This window comes from Centropristis striata, chromosome 6 (assembly GCF_030273125.1).
Source record: "Centropristis striata isolate RG_2023a ecotype Rhode Island chromosome 6, C.striata_1.0, whole genome shotgun sequence".
Taxonomy (NCBI): Eukaryota; Metazoa; Chordata; class Actinopteri; order Perciformes; family Serranidae; genus Centropristis; species Centropristis striata.
Window position 1 is genome coordinate 12,482,303 of NC_081522.1, and position 14,930 is coordinate 12,497,232.

The 14,930-nt window shown below is 39.0% G+C and overlaps 2 protein-coding genes across 2 annotated transcripts in view; one reads left to right on the top strand and one right to left on the bottom strand.

The window, feature by feature from the left end:
* Positions 1 to 7,483: 7,483 nt before the first annotated feature.
* Positions 7,484 to 9,281, bottom strand: c2cd4a (C2 calcium dependent domain containing 4A). Its single transcript, XM_059335857.1, has 2 exons — positions 9,111 to 9,281; positions 7,484 to 8,991 (listed from the first exon to the last, which is right to left on the bottom strand). The coding sequence occupies exon 2, from the start codon at positions 8,963 to 8,965 to the stop codon at positions 7,628 to 7,630; it is 1,338 nt and encodes a 445-aa protein (XP_059191840.1). The 5' UTR covers positions 8,966 to 8,991; positions 9,111 to 9,281; the 3' UTR covers positions 7,484 to 7,627.
* Positions 9,282 to 12,246: 2,965 nt separating this feature from the next.
* tln2b (talin 2b) overlaps positions 12,247 to 14,930 on the top strand; it is a 96,720-nt gene continuing 94,036 nt past the window's right edge. The window contains exon 1 of the mRNA XM_059334792.1: positions 12,247 to 12,347. The gene's annotated coding sequence lies outside the window, so the exon portion shown is untranslated. The remainder of the gene's footprint in view (positions 12,348 to 14,930) is intronic.

Here is a 14,930-nt window from a genome sequence, read left to right on the forward strand (position 1 = left end):
TAGTTTTATCTATTGAGAAACACGCGGGTATTGGCATTTTGAAGCACTTCACTATTCACAGTCTATAGGCAGAGGGAGAAATTCTGTTCCAAAATAGCAAATAGCATACCTATTTTTAAAAAAAGAATCCATTATTTTGGATTTATAATACAGTATAGAAGATTTAGCGTTTGAAGGTGTCATCATTCTGTTAGTCCCTTGGGGCAAGACGTAATTCTGACACTCGGTGACAAGAATATCTATCTACAGATACCTAATTGAAACAGAACTGGGATTGTGGTGAAAAAGCTGCACCCACAAGTTCTCAGCTGTCATTTTTATAACCCGCCCCAAGACACCTAAGTCTGTGCAGTCTTAACATCAACAACTAAAGCAACACCTTGCTTACAACCAAAGTTGAGACATTTATTAAGGCAGTATCAGTGCTTCAAAAGCAGCCAATCCTTACCGCATCAGATTTATTGCAGCTGTTATAGTCTCTGACATTGACTACCATGGAAAATGAGGCTTATGCTAACTTGAAAGTGCAGTCTCAGAGCTTGAAGCGTGAATGTTTCATGGTTAAACTCAGCCGTCTTTCCTAAGGCAAACTCTCTCCTCGGTGCCACGGGTTGTGAAAAACTCGTATAAAATGACACTGCAATTTGCCCTGGTCTGTATCAGCCGGTTGCCCAGTAAACCAAATTGGCAAACAAAGACCCATCACCTAGCTTCCATGTTTACCCTCAGTTAAATAACGTGACTAGAAGCTGTGGACCGTTCTTTATCAGACGTCTCTGATGCATTGTTATATTTACAGCCCTTTTATGAATCATGTGACGATACGGTGTGTCCGTGTACTGGTGGGAATTGATTTTCCAAGTCAGTTAGCTTAAAATTACACAATACTGAGGTTGTGAACATCTGATATAGCCTTCTAGTTAAGACATTTACATTAAATGTGCACTAAAGTAAGAGACGTAAGAGTCATGTCTGGGGTTTGGGATAGTGCTGGTAGAAGATGAGCTCAAGAAATTGTCATTGTACTTAAAAATCTGTGAATTAAAAACAGGCTTTCCATTTTTATGAAGTAGGTTTTAGGACGCTACGGTGCTTTGAAATCATAATTAAGCTCTAATTGGTTTGTTGGTTCTTCAAAATGCAAACAGGAGAGCCTGTGCGTCATCTAAATGAGACTTTTATCTGGCTCCCTGCTTCATTATAATGAAAATTGCAAATCAATGAATTTAGTGTTTGCGGTACTAGCGTGACATTGGATGTCTCCCCTAAAAATGATAATTAAGTTGACAAACGATTAGATCATAAATCGACTCTCCGCAGATAAACAATTTGCTCCACAGTCCACAACTTCTATAATATCTCAAAGTCAAGGACAAACAAAGTCGAGGGAATCGGGACTCTGAGGCCCCTTTGTGGTTTGGATGTTGCTTGTGTAAGTGGATCATAGTAAGTAGGACAGTTAAAATGACACAGACAGACCTAGATGTGTCTCATCGCCGCTCCCTCTCAGGGAAACTCATCAAGCACCAGACTGTGGGTGGACTGGGCGAACAAAACATACTGGCCAATGACTATAGTCTTATAAAGTAAAGAGCTTTTATCTAAAGTGAGGTTTTAACCACTCAAAACGATGTCACAGGAGAAATATTTAAAAAGTTAATAATAATTATAACAGAGTCCCTGGCTTGACACTGTGATTGGTGCATTTTGGTGTAGAGCTTTTTATATGTATCAAATCCTTGATTTAAAATGTGTTCTATCCACCTAGACAAAGTAATTCTAATTATATTTATATGCATGTTTAGCTCAGAACAGTGTGGCAAATTCATAATCCAGACATTACCCCCCACTTCATTTAAGATGCACAGGAAGGATCTATTGACAGCTGGCTTTGGATGCAAGCAGCAGCATGACTGAAGCTGAGATGCATCTGAATCAAACAGGCAGGGACAGCCTCTATCAACTTATGTGTCGAAATAAAAGCATCTCGCACATGAAAGACAGGATCTCCATGGTTTCCCCTTGGAGCTGGGCCTAGTTGCCATGGGAGTGGAAGGCGCTATTGCAGCACAGATAAGACTGAAAGGAAGACAGTGTCATCTTTCCCTGTGCAGTACCTAATCGTGCCCAGTTTATTTTGCAATTAGCTTTTCTCATTGTGATGTTGGCACAATTTTCCTTTTACAAATATTGTAAAATAAATTCTGGATATTCTACTCACCATAATTGTGTTTAGATTTGTTAACATGGTCTAAAATTAGCATTAATCAAGCAAATCCAGCTTTTCCTATGTCCACCCCACCTGTCACACGGCATGTGTCGTGGCAGACTGTTTGCCTAACTGTTTAATGGCTATTCAGACAACATTGTGCAAGCCATGTCCTGATTCTCCTAATGCATTTAACCATCTCATCAGCATGTGCCTGTTCACAAGTGTTATCAGATATATCACTAGGGGCAACTGAGAAATTAACACACACAACTGGTGTGTTACACAAGGCCTCACGATGAGTTATTATTAGCCTCTGCTTTTTCCTGACGTACGGTCAAGGTACCCAATAATCAAACAGCCCTGCGTGTAAGTGATCGCTTACTTTGGCCAAACCACCTCATGAACCTTCATGTGAAGTCTCAGCACCTACAGAGTAGAGCCTGACAGATTTTATCGGCCAGTATTGGCCTAACAAATACATATCGGTATCTGATATGCGTATATGCTGTCCGATATATGCCGTTATGAAAACTTTCTTTACACAATATATAATGCAGGAAATCTTACTTGGTTTGATTAAGAAATCAGAATCAGAATGTTTTTTTATTGCCAGTAGTAGTAGTAGTAGTAGTAGTAGTAGTAGTAGTAGTTCACATATAAGGAATTTGCTGTGGTGTATTGGTGCATAAGAATAAACAAAGTATAGATATAGATAAGACAAGAACTTAAGCAGCTTAAATATATAGAGTATATATAAAAATATATAGAGTAGAAAAGTCAACGTACTAGAATTATTTGAAAATATATAAAAAATATTACCATAAATGGTAGTAAATGTTTTTTTTTATTAGTCAGCAATCGACTGAAAGTGAACAGTGATGGTGTTTATTTAGCTATTTATTTTATACCTATTTATATTTTTTCTCAGTTATCATTTATAGAATTGGCTGACAATGTAATACATTGTTTGTATAATGTATAATAAGAATATTTGATAAAGTTTTATGTTTGAGAAACTAGCTCTCTGGGTACATTTGCAGAGTGGTGAAAAATCAGTGCACAATTTACATAAAAAAGCTCTATTACTACATTGGCAACCATATAGATGAATTTTCCCCCTCTAAAATCAGTATTGGCATCGGTCTCTTAAATCCCATATCGGTCAGGCTCTACTACAGAGCAGGGTCAGATGAGTTCAAACACCTTGGATCTGTTTATGTAAGTCAGATCAGATGTGAGGAAGTCTAACCTACAGTATGTTTGGTTGTTATGTACTGAACTGGTCACGCTTGGACTCAGCTCCATACAGTGCCTGAGGTGACTGAGTGGGTGGTGTAACACAGGGCAGGTGCACAGGCTAAGTGATGAGTCTGCTACGTGCAGATAGGGCATGATTTGTTCTCAGCCTTATCGTAAACTGGGAATTTCTATACAGATAAAGGTGGTTGCATTAGGTTGGTTTTGTCCCGTTGTTGAACAGATGTTGTAACTGACTAGACAGGCAGAATTAATTACACTTGCTGTGATGCTGGAAATGTCAATAAGGTGAGATATATTTAGTCAAATCAAATATTCTGAGTAATGAAACCATAAATTTGCTTTTGTGTCGTCTCAGTACAAAATGCGCCATTCAAACAATCAATTGAATATGTTGTTAAAAAATATTTATAGGCATATTAAATGAATCTTCGCATAAATTGTGTGTCTTTAAATAAGTGTCTTCTCTTTATTAAATGCTGCAGGCTCCAGTGCATTTGGAGCATCATCAGCATTGCCAGTATGTGTGTGTGTGTCTGTTTCTGTCAGGTCTGGTTTCATCTTACGTGACGTGTCCTCACTCAGCCTAATGACGCAGCTAAAATATATCGTATACCCTGCTCATGACTTCCACTAATCTGGTGCAAAGCTGAACACTGACGGCCGTGTTTACCAGTTTGAGGAGTGGAGTCATAAACATTGATCTCATGACCCTTAAAACAACAATCACCACAGTGTCACACTCACATCATGGAATATTTTGCCCACTTGAGTGAGGTAATTTAATTAAAGTTGTGTAATATTGTAACCAAAGGTCAGATCTGGCCTTTGAAAGGATGCATGTATACAGTGTGCCCACTGCCAAATCAGAAATATAAATTATTCATCTTACCTCTAGTGCTCTTTAAAAATCAAGATGGTTTTGGTGTGAGTTGCATAGTGCAGAGGTTTTTTTTGTTTTAATTATTTTGTGGTGAACTGTCTCTTTAATGATGGCCTGTGGGTATGTATTTAACAAGCTCAACCCCTGTCCTTATTGTTGTGTCAATGTTAGACATCAGAATATTTTGTCCTGACAGCCTTTGTCACAGGACATTTAATGGATTGCAGTGGGAGGTGGATAACAAATAACAAAAGAGGTTCACATGCTTTCGTCACTCCAATTCTAAAGCTGTTGCTAGCCTGAGAACATAAGAGGGTGGGATAAAGGACCTACTTGTGACTACATTGGTCAAACATGTTCTCAGTGACATTTTACAGTGTATGATATATGTTTTGGCCCAATATAAAAGCCTGGCAAAACAGAATACAAGATAAGGAAACTGGTTTGAACAGGCTAATTTGCACTGGAAGCTGTAAAACAGACAAGTGAGATATGGTAGGGGAAGGGGAGAGTTTGGTATGAAAACATTTTCTTTCCAATTGAACAAACTAGGGAACACTAAAGGTTGTGAAAGGATGTAGGACATTCAAAATATCCAAAGTCCACCTGATTCTATCTAAATGTAGTTGTTGCCAATTCCAGCTCATTACTTGAAAAGTGTAAATGTGCATTAGCTGGTCAAAGGCATCCTTGTGAATGAAGGTAACCAGGCAACTGTTTTCAGACACTTCTGATTAAGCCAGTGCACTTCCCCTGTTGCACCTTTGCATTCATGATGCACGGCTATCAGGGGGGCAGATGTTTCCTACAGATAATAAGAAATCACTAGTAATGAGTAGTAAGAACAAAAAACTGCCAATTACGTGCACACAGCCATGTGTTGTTTCCATTTGTTTTCCATTTCTCATTGGTACAGTAGCTATGGGGGCTTTTGTGTTTGAATGGCAAGTATTAAAAAAATGTGGTATATATTAAAGTGTGTAGTAATGAAACGGTCTATACATGTGCTCAGGTGATGCATTTCCATTTAAAACAAGTTGATACAGGGATTAATGTTACACCAATGACCTATTAGTTATGGGTTTCTGAAAATATGGATAACCTTAAGCTTAGCAATGTTATGTTTTGTTCAACTATCAATTCTCAAAAGCATTTGTTTTTAATGTATAGTGTACATGCCAAGATTTGCAGCAGACAAATTTCACCATCAAATATCACAGCACATCTTTTTGTGCAAAGACTGTGATAAATGCATATTAAAATCCCATTCATTGTATTGCATAAAATATGTTACTTATTTTAGTACATTTTAAGCATACTTTATAATTAACATTTTAGCACACTTTATACTAGAAAATTATATATAGATTTTTTTTAAATCACAATATATTGCTTTGCTTTCAGTATCACTATATATGGCAATATATTGAATTGTAACCTGTTTCACTATGCATATCTTATCACCAATTTTTGCAAGTACACAGCCCTACTATTATCAGTTTACAGGAGTTATTAATAAAGCATTATTTTATGTTTTTTTCAGTGCCCATTGATAGATAACCTTTTTGTATGTGCTGCACCAGCTTGGATCAAGGCTCCTATTGCTGCTGCAACAAATGTGCTATATAAAACCAACGCTTCTGCTCTTTTGAATGAAGCTATATCGGTGGAAATCCCCACAAATCCTATCAGTAGTTGACCAGCAAGGGGAATCACAGGTAATTCTCATTTATTACAGGGTATTTCACAGCTGAGTCAACACTCAATACTAAAGTGTCCAACAGTATCAGCCTCCTCACAGGATCTGGAAACACATCCCTTTCAGAGAGGTATTGTTGAAAAAATGTAGGTTGTCAGCGATACCTCTCTGAGAGGTGCAGTGTAGGATGCTTTATGTCTCTTTGTCACCAATTAGAAGCTCTACAGTAACACTAAAGGGTGTGTGTTGTAGAAACACAAAACCTCTTACACATTTCCATCAAAACTACAACAAAACCCTTATTTCCATCAAAAAGAGGGGATTGCAGGTCTTTGTGGCTACGCTGAATAGTGAAGGGGGATCATGAGCTATATTTGTCCAAAGGCTTTTCTCAGTGCACAACCCAAACTGTAAAATCTAGTAAAACATTTGCATTGTAAAGCATGCATCATTATCGACGTTGAGCTTTGAAAAACATTCTCCCAGCGGGTTATTATTATAGCTTCGGCAGAAATGGCTATTTATAAACATCTCCTTACATTACTGTATGTTGTCATGTACTGTATAACCAGCAGTTGTCAGTCCCCTATCAGAGCTTTTCCGAGCCCTGAGAAACCTATTAATCTTTAACTAGGAGCTATAGTGGCAGCCGGTGCTTTTAAGTCTGATGTTTATTGCTGAAAGGAGCAGGATATGCGCGCCTGGAGTCTACATTAAGAGCTCCTGCTCTGTTCAGTTGAGTAAACATAGATATGTATACTGCGGAGATGGATCCTGTTTTTCGTCTTTAGCATAAATAGAGTGTTTTTATCTGTGGTTGTCTGAGAGAAAGGCCTGTGTGATTTCACGTATACATTCTTGTTTTATTTAGCCTTTTAGCTACTGAAATTATTTTCAAATTCTAGTCCTAATTGATATATTGATTCACTGTCATGCCTAGTTTTATTGAGAAAGGAAATACTTTTTTTTTTTTTCATGTTTTACTGGTTATAATCTACACCATTGCCTGGCCTTGTAGTATGAGAAATGTGATGACAAATACAGTACATATTTAGTATATTTAATTAGCAGAAATGTGTGTGTCCTTTGTGAAATATAAAAGTGTATTGTGTATTATAGTGGGAAAGAAGCAGATTAAGATTATTTTGCACATTGATTAAAATTATGCATACTCAATGGTGAAAACTCCCCTCTAAGGTTTCTGGTTAGTGATATTTTTAATCACGGGAAAGGTCAGGAAGAAAACAACAGGCTTAGAAGAAATACGAGACAGCAGTTGTCTCAGGCCGCCCATGCTGCAGCCACATTAACACACCAAAATACTCTAAATCAATATATTCACATTTTTGTGTTTGTTTATAATAAATTATAACTAAATTTCTGTTTGTGGTGCATTGTTTTTTTCTGAAATTACCTTTAACCTGAGCATCAGATGAGCATAGTCTTATTTTGAAATAAGAAGACAAACAACCTCAGTGTTTTCCATAATTTACTCATTATAAAATCTTGTGTTACAATACAAAACTGCAAATAAATAATTCCATACATAAATAAACAGTTAAGGAAGTACTTAGTTTTATGATGTCACGATGCTAGAAAGAGGCAAATCACAGTCACCCAGGAGATAGTCTCTTTTCAGGGTGGACATTTTATTCACCACTTTAAAGCGAAGGGATCGCTGGATGAGGTCTTCCTCTGAGATAGCATCAAAGAAGAAATCCTCATTGAAGATCGGATTACGGCTCTTTCTGATGACTGTGCTGCGCTGCTTCTGGACTTTTCCCGGCACCAGAGAGAGGCTGACGCTGCAGTTGATAATCTTGGGGTCTACAGAGAGCGGATAGAGGCCTTCAGCACTGATCAGTCGAACCCGTAGTCTTTGGTTATCTGGGCAGTACTCTGCTGAGAGTCTCAGGCTGCCATCTTTCCCTATGGGTGCCATTCTCTCCTTCATTACCCTCTCTCTGTGCAGAGTCAAGTCCATGGGGAAAATGGTCGGTGGCGCCAGGCTGTAGCTGCTCGGCAGGCCTTCGGTTAACCCATCTGATGCCCTCCTCATGACATTGGGGCTATTGTCTGTCGAGCTGCCTTCATCTGTGGACAGGGAATTGTTCCTGGACACCATTGCCTTCCTTATGTTCCTTGACAACAGCAGTTCATGGCTCAGTGCTTTGAAGAGGGAAGACTTGGCAGGGCACCTGGTGAGCAGTGGCGAGCTGAAAGGAGAGGATTCAGTAGAGGAAGTGGTATCGCTGTCCAGAGTGGCCTGCCAGTTCAAGGTGTATCCTCTTGGGGAAAGCCTGGAGGTCAGGCTGTTAAGGCTGAATGAGGAAGGAGAGGAGGAGGGCGAGGAGACTTTGGAGCACACGGCAGATCGGCTCCTGGGCAGCAGCAGGGGAGAGCAGCCGGGATCAGAGTGGAAGAGCGACTCCTTCCTCCGGGTGTGGGGGCTCTCCAGTAAGGTGCAAAAGCCATAGCAGGTCTGAGCTTTGGCCATGTGTGGAAGAGACAATGCGGCCTGGCTCTGGGGATCCGCATTGGTAGTCTCCTCGTCGCTGCAGACATCATAGGGGCTCTCATCCACACTCTCCACCTGGATTATATGCGGGTTCATGGGCTCATAACGCGTCACCTCTATTTCAGGGCTCGCCCTCTCACAGGGAGACATCTTGTTACAGCGGGCAGCTCGGCTCTGCTCCGGGTTCTTCATCTCCTGCAGCAATGGGATCGTTGGGGGGATGCAGAACTCTGGGATATTGTCCGGGGTGATGACATTAGGACAGAGGGAAATCCTTTTAAGTTTATCGCCTTTTTCCCCAAACATGATGTCACCAATTTTAAAGCTGAGTTCTGCTGATGAGATAGGCAGGTTAGATCTGTCCACTGACACACGGATCTTCTCCACTACCCACATGGGTCCTCTTGGAGAAATTAAGAACTCTGTAAAATAAAATAAAAAATATGCTGATGAGTTGCTGCATTGAGTTCTGAAATCAAAAGCATTCAAAAAAGTCTATAAAGTGTCTACAATAGTTAACTTTGCAGGAAGGTTTTCTTACCTTAAATACAGAAGATAAGGATAATCCACAAAGTTGCCCTGAACAGGATGGACTGAAAACTCCAGCTAAAAGTTCAAGCTGTTGTGTAAAATGTCCAAAGCTCTCTTGACAGCAGATGGAGGTTCTCTCTTGTCAGGATCAGTACATCTGTGGCTGTTTGAGAGACGAAGACGAAGTTTAAATGAAGCAGAAAACCAGTGGATGTAGCACACGCCCCCTGCACTGCTCGAACAGGATCCTCCCTCTCTCCTTGGCCACTGGTTCCCATGGAAATATCCAAACCACAACAGAGCTCAATGCCCCTGTAGTAACTGCTGTTCTGTGAAGTGAGATAAGCTCACTACTTTAAAAGTGAACAGCTGGTTTTTAAGCAAATGGCAGGCTTTTGGCTCACATGTTTGTTTTCCATTTATTTAAAATAGACGGTGTGTATGACCTTGTTCTGTGAACATAAACAAGGTGATTTGATAAGATAATAATTCTTAGCAGTTTGGGAACATTTGAAGAACAGTGCCATGATGTGCCATTGGCTTTTAAAGGTAAAAGTTCAAGGAATAAAACTGACCTAGCTTTACTTTTTTAGGAGAGTTACAGGACAAGGAGGTCTCTTAATAACTTGCAACTGATGTCAAAATGAATGTGGCATGTGCTATTTGTTGAACCATGTAATATACTATATTTTATACAGATGCCTGTGAAGTTGGAATAATTTTGATTTCAGAACCAATCCTCTTTTAATTGTGGTGTAATTTTCATTGTGATATGTTTGGATGAGATTGATTGATAAAGTTTTGAGAAGATAAACACTTTATCTGTCAAGAATAAATCACATTCATTTCATGGAAAAAGGTAAATATATATATATATATATATATATATATATATATTTTTTTTTTTTTTTTAATTCCATTATACCTTTATGAGCAACCGTGTACATATCTGCTTATTCCAAATCATTGATACTGTATCACATTAGTTTTTAAAAGAAATATTAAGATTATGGGCACATTTTTATCACAGCAACAACACTTCAAATGGAAGATTCTAGATACATAGAATTTGCATCACAACATACAAATATCCTAGTCATTCAGCCTGCTGTATTTGGATCTCGAAATTCAAAACTACTTAACTACCTTTTATTATGTATTACGTACTATGTATTGCCAATAGTAGGCTACCTATAGTGAGTATAGAGCATTAATTCATCAACACACATCAAACTGCAGTGTCAGTAGGGCAGAACATAATGTCTCTTTATCAGAGATGTGGTCTCTGGAAAGTCAACATCCATGTTCTAAAGGACACTGAGAACATTGATTGATATACAATCACTTTGGACATTGCTCCTTCAGTCTTCAACCTGTATTGAAACAACGTCATATCAGTGCTACCCTCTTGTGGTGGCTCATAAAGAAGCTGTATTATGAATGATGACCAAAAATGTATCACAGAAAGCTGTGTTGGTGGTGGTTCTGCACTGGAACAGCTATAACTTTACATTAAATGTAATTTGTGATGATATACTGTGTGCAGTAAATTATTTATTGTACAACTTCTAGCTGCTGATTTGATCAGTGCAACCGGGGGAAAAGATCTAAACAAACGTGTCAGTTCTTTGTGGGTTTTTATTTTATTTTAAGATAGATGCTAACACAACAAGGACAGTCCCTTTACTTTTTGTTCCTGGACTTTCCTACGCTCTTCATTGAAAAGTGGTAAGGAAACATTGGAGAGAAAGTCAAAAAGCTCTGTCCTGGCCAAGGTTCAAGTGGTGTAACTTGGTTACCATGTGTTACCAGGCACTGAAGGACAGAATGATGTCAATGCTAACAATGTACCAGGAAAGTGTGCTAAATTGGGGAACTTCTCGGAAATGTTTTTCCAAAATGTTCAAATCACATCAGTAATTCAAGCATGCATCTCCAACACCTTGTACCTCCCAAACCAAGTGTAAGAATATAATTAATTAATTATGTATTATTATTGAATTAATATACAGATGCTTTGAAAAATATTAGGTATTTATCTAAACTAACATTGATCAAAATATACATACATTCTTACTGTGGATTCGTGTGAGTCTGCTCTATGTTTGGGCATGATACCTGCAACAACAACAACAACAACAACAAAAATCATGAATCCAGTTCAACCTAATTTAATACGACATGCATATTTTTTGGAAGAATGCAAAAGTTTAAAGTTCATCTGGTTGCAAGCATAAATATATTTTTAGGAAGTAGCTCAGTATTTTTGTGAGACTGAGAAGAAGGGAAGCATGCAAGCAAAAATACACATGGAAACCAGGAAAACAGATGTTCAAGTTTAAAAATATGAAGTATTTATATATTAACATGTAATAGTTGAGAAATATAGACAGCCCCTGACTACTCTTGGAAGTGTTTCTACTTTTGCATGGATGCTTGAACATATCCATTAGGGGGCAGTATATGATCAGATTAAAAAACAACAGTACACCCACTGAGATGATGAACCGAGAGGGAGATGTTAGTCTGACCGATACATTAAATACCCTCTAATTATCACAATGATCTGCAAAACTGTAAATCCAACCAATATTTAGTTAATCAAATGCTGGATAAGAGTACACGGTTTATGGATTCATCAATCAGCTCGCAAAAAAAACAAAAAAATGTTAACAGGTTACATGTTATTTTATGGCACGCCATTTGTTTGACATGTAATGTGTTATTTTTGCTGTTGAAGAACCCCAGTTATGTTTCATTTGCCATCGATCTTGAGTCAAAGTAAGATAAAGCACGGGAATACAGACTGCCCTACACTGATGGTTGGTCTGCTGACACGCTTTCGGCAGGTGTACTTCACTGCACAAATTCAAAGCGTTTTCAAAATAAGAGTACTCAGTCATTAAATCTTTGAATATCAGCTCTATTTTATCTCGCAGGATTGCACATCTGTGCTGATCAGCCCACTCTTGAGTGTGGGATTAAAACATATCTTGATTTAGCTACATCTACGATTATCAGAAACCATGGGTGAGTGTGACGCCGCTTCCTTTTTTCGGCGCATAGATATGCGGTCGTTTTTCTTTTTTTCCCATCTCTCTCCACTGTACGATAAACGAGGAGGGGCTTGATGCCGTGGAGGAGGCAGGCAGGCAGGCAGGGAAGGCTGAGCTGACCCGCTTGCGGTGTGTGTCGCCTAGCCTACATCCAAGCCAGGTCGCATGCATTAACGAGTGACAGACATCAGGTAGGATTTCACCTTCATTTCTTATTTCCCCCGTGTGTTTGAAAACCTTGGCGCTGTTGTTCAAGGTGCTGTTCCTCCCAAAACGGGCTCACTATAGGGAGGCGGACCGCTCGATGTTGGCTCAGCAGAAGCGCTGGAAACATTTCATATGAACAGCCTGCAGACGACCTTTTCACATGATTAGTGTGATGTGTTCCACTTCACCATCTTCTTGCTCTTCTTTGGATTTAACACCAGTCGATTCGCTTCATCCGGTGCGTTATTACAAGCCTGTCAAATCTGTGTCTTCGCCTAAATGTGTGACTGAATGCTTTTGACATTGACAGATAAGAGGTAATAAGATGAATATTGCATTGACCTACTTGTTTGGCGTTGTTGGTGCATATTTAAGCTTGCCGAATTTCGTGCTTAGAAGTGGGTTAAATAGGCAACTAATGCAGCTCCAGCATCCTCGCTGCTCTGCAAAGAAATGTGCTGTACAGTAACTTGGACTTGACCTGAATGTTATCTGGATCGGCTCAACATCAAAGCTATGAGAGACTGTAGTGCGCATGTAGGGATGCAACCACTGATGATTTACAGTAGGCTGACAGAAATGTGGGCAGAATAGGCAGCGGATTACTGTGTAATGGTCAGTTTGGTCAAGTTTGTTAAGACTGCTAAAGCATGCCAGCCCACTAATCCTTTGCATCAGTGATACAAATCAGCAATATCATGGATCCCTGTTAGAAAATTCCTTTTTTTTAAAAAAAAAAAAACCCTGACACCTGCCTGCTTGCAGAGGTCAGAGTGTATACTCATACTTTCTCCATCAGAGTGGATGTGCAGTCCCTCATTGAAGGACATGACTCCTTAACCGCTAGGCCGCCCTGCTGCCTCATACAGATGTGAATGTGCTGCACTTGTGAAGAGACATTTTATGAGCTGTGACAAGGTTGTTTCACAGGTACAGGGCATTTAATATTACTCCAATACAGTGACGGTTGGGTAAAGGGGCCACACATTACACACCTATATGTCTTTCCATGGTTGGTTTTATATACAGTGCATCAGTTTGTGGAACAAATGTCATGAGTGTTGGGCTGACTTGCTATGCCAAACCACATTAGCTACACGTCAGCTTCTTTCGACATTCTCATTTACAGAAGAAGCTTTTGGCTGCTATGACCAACTGCTTAAAAAAAATCACCCCACCCTACTCCTCTACAGTACAGACGGAGCAGCTGAGCATTTTCTGTGAGAGGCATCTTGTATATGAAGGGTCAATTCAAGGATACTCATGCCGTGAGGAGGGTTTCAAACAGATATTGAAGATTGACATGTTTTGCCTGAGTGATGTAACGAGAAGAGTCAAGCTGTGTCAGCAGACAGCTGTGATTCTGGATGGCTTTATACAGTAAGGCACCACGGAGGGTGCTAAGGGGCCTGAATCCAAGTGGGAGTAGCCATACTAGAAATGTACTCTGATGGTAATGTAAGGCACCAGTAAGTGCAGGCTAAAAGCACCAATCACACTGTAGGGAATGCTATATGGGCTCCAAAGTAGCAGCAGCATTGTTAGTGTTTTGCTGAATGCCTAATTTGTGTAATTAATGGGCATGCACCAATTCGATACTGATATCTCACATCTGGCTTATACTGATAAATAGCTTGACCGATCTATTCTACATCACATATTAGAATTTTGACCAATTTGTTCCTGTAAATCAAAGGTTTACATTTCATTACGATTGTTCTTAATTTTGAAGATTTTTACCAAGTTGCTGGGGTACAATTAAATATTTTAATAACTTACTTGATTCCTATGGTCTATGTCTAGTACCATCAGGTTGAATGCACTTATTGTAAGTCGCTTTGGACAAAAGCGTCTGCTAAATGACATGTAATGTAATGTAATGTAATTTAAAAAAACATGTATTTATTTTTTAAATCTTTTTTTTTTTTTTTACAAAGTAGGAAAGCAATGTTTTAGTCAAGTCTGGTGTTGCCTTACACATAACATAATGATCCCAGTCACTTCTACACAGTGAGGCATGCAGCTTATTAATTAAACACAGTACCGGATCACTACTTATTATTGGACAGTACCCACAGCCAAGGATAGAAAAAGTCGGATTTGTTCATCCTTCAAATTTCCAAATGATTTATCTGTGTTAAGCATTGATTGAATTCTAGTTCTGCATTCTGGTTTGATGTTCAGAAAAGTATACAGTCCATACATAGTTGACGGTTGGTGTTGTCAGGCATCACCAATTTTGCTTTGCCGCTGCAGTCTGCTTCATGCGTGATGGAATAGAGGTCTCTGTGAATTGCTTCACCTTGAAAGAAATGCTAAAGCCATAAAATGTTTCTATTATTAGAAATATTGACAGTTGACCTTAATGCCAGCATCTTCAGATATATGTCTTCAGTACCATACCAATGATTTGTATAATGATAAAGCTAACGACAAACATGTCTTTCCTGTAGTGTATGTAAACATGTTTTCAAAAAGGTTAAGTGATAGGAAAACATGTGCACCCCATATAGTATCTGGGAATAAGATTTGTTGAATGGCAGATTGGAAAAATGTGCCAATAGAGA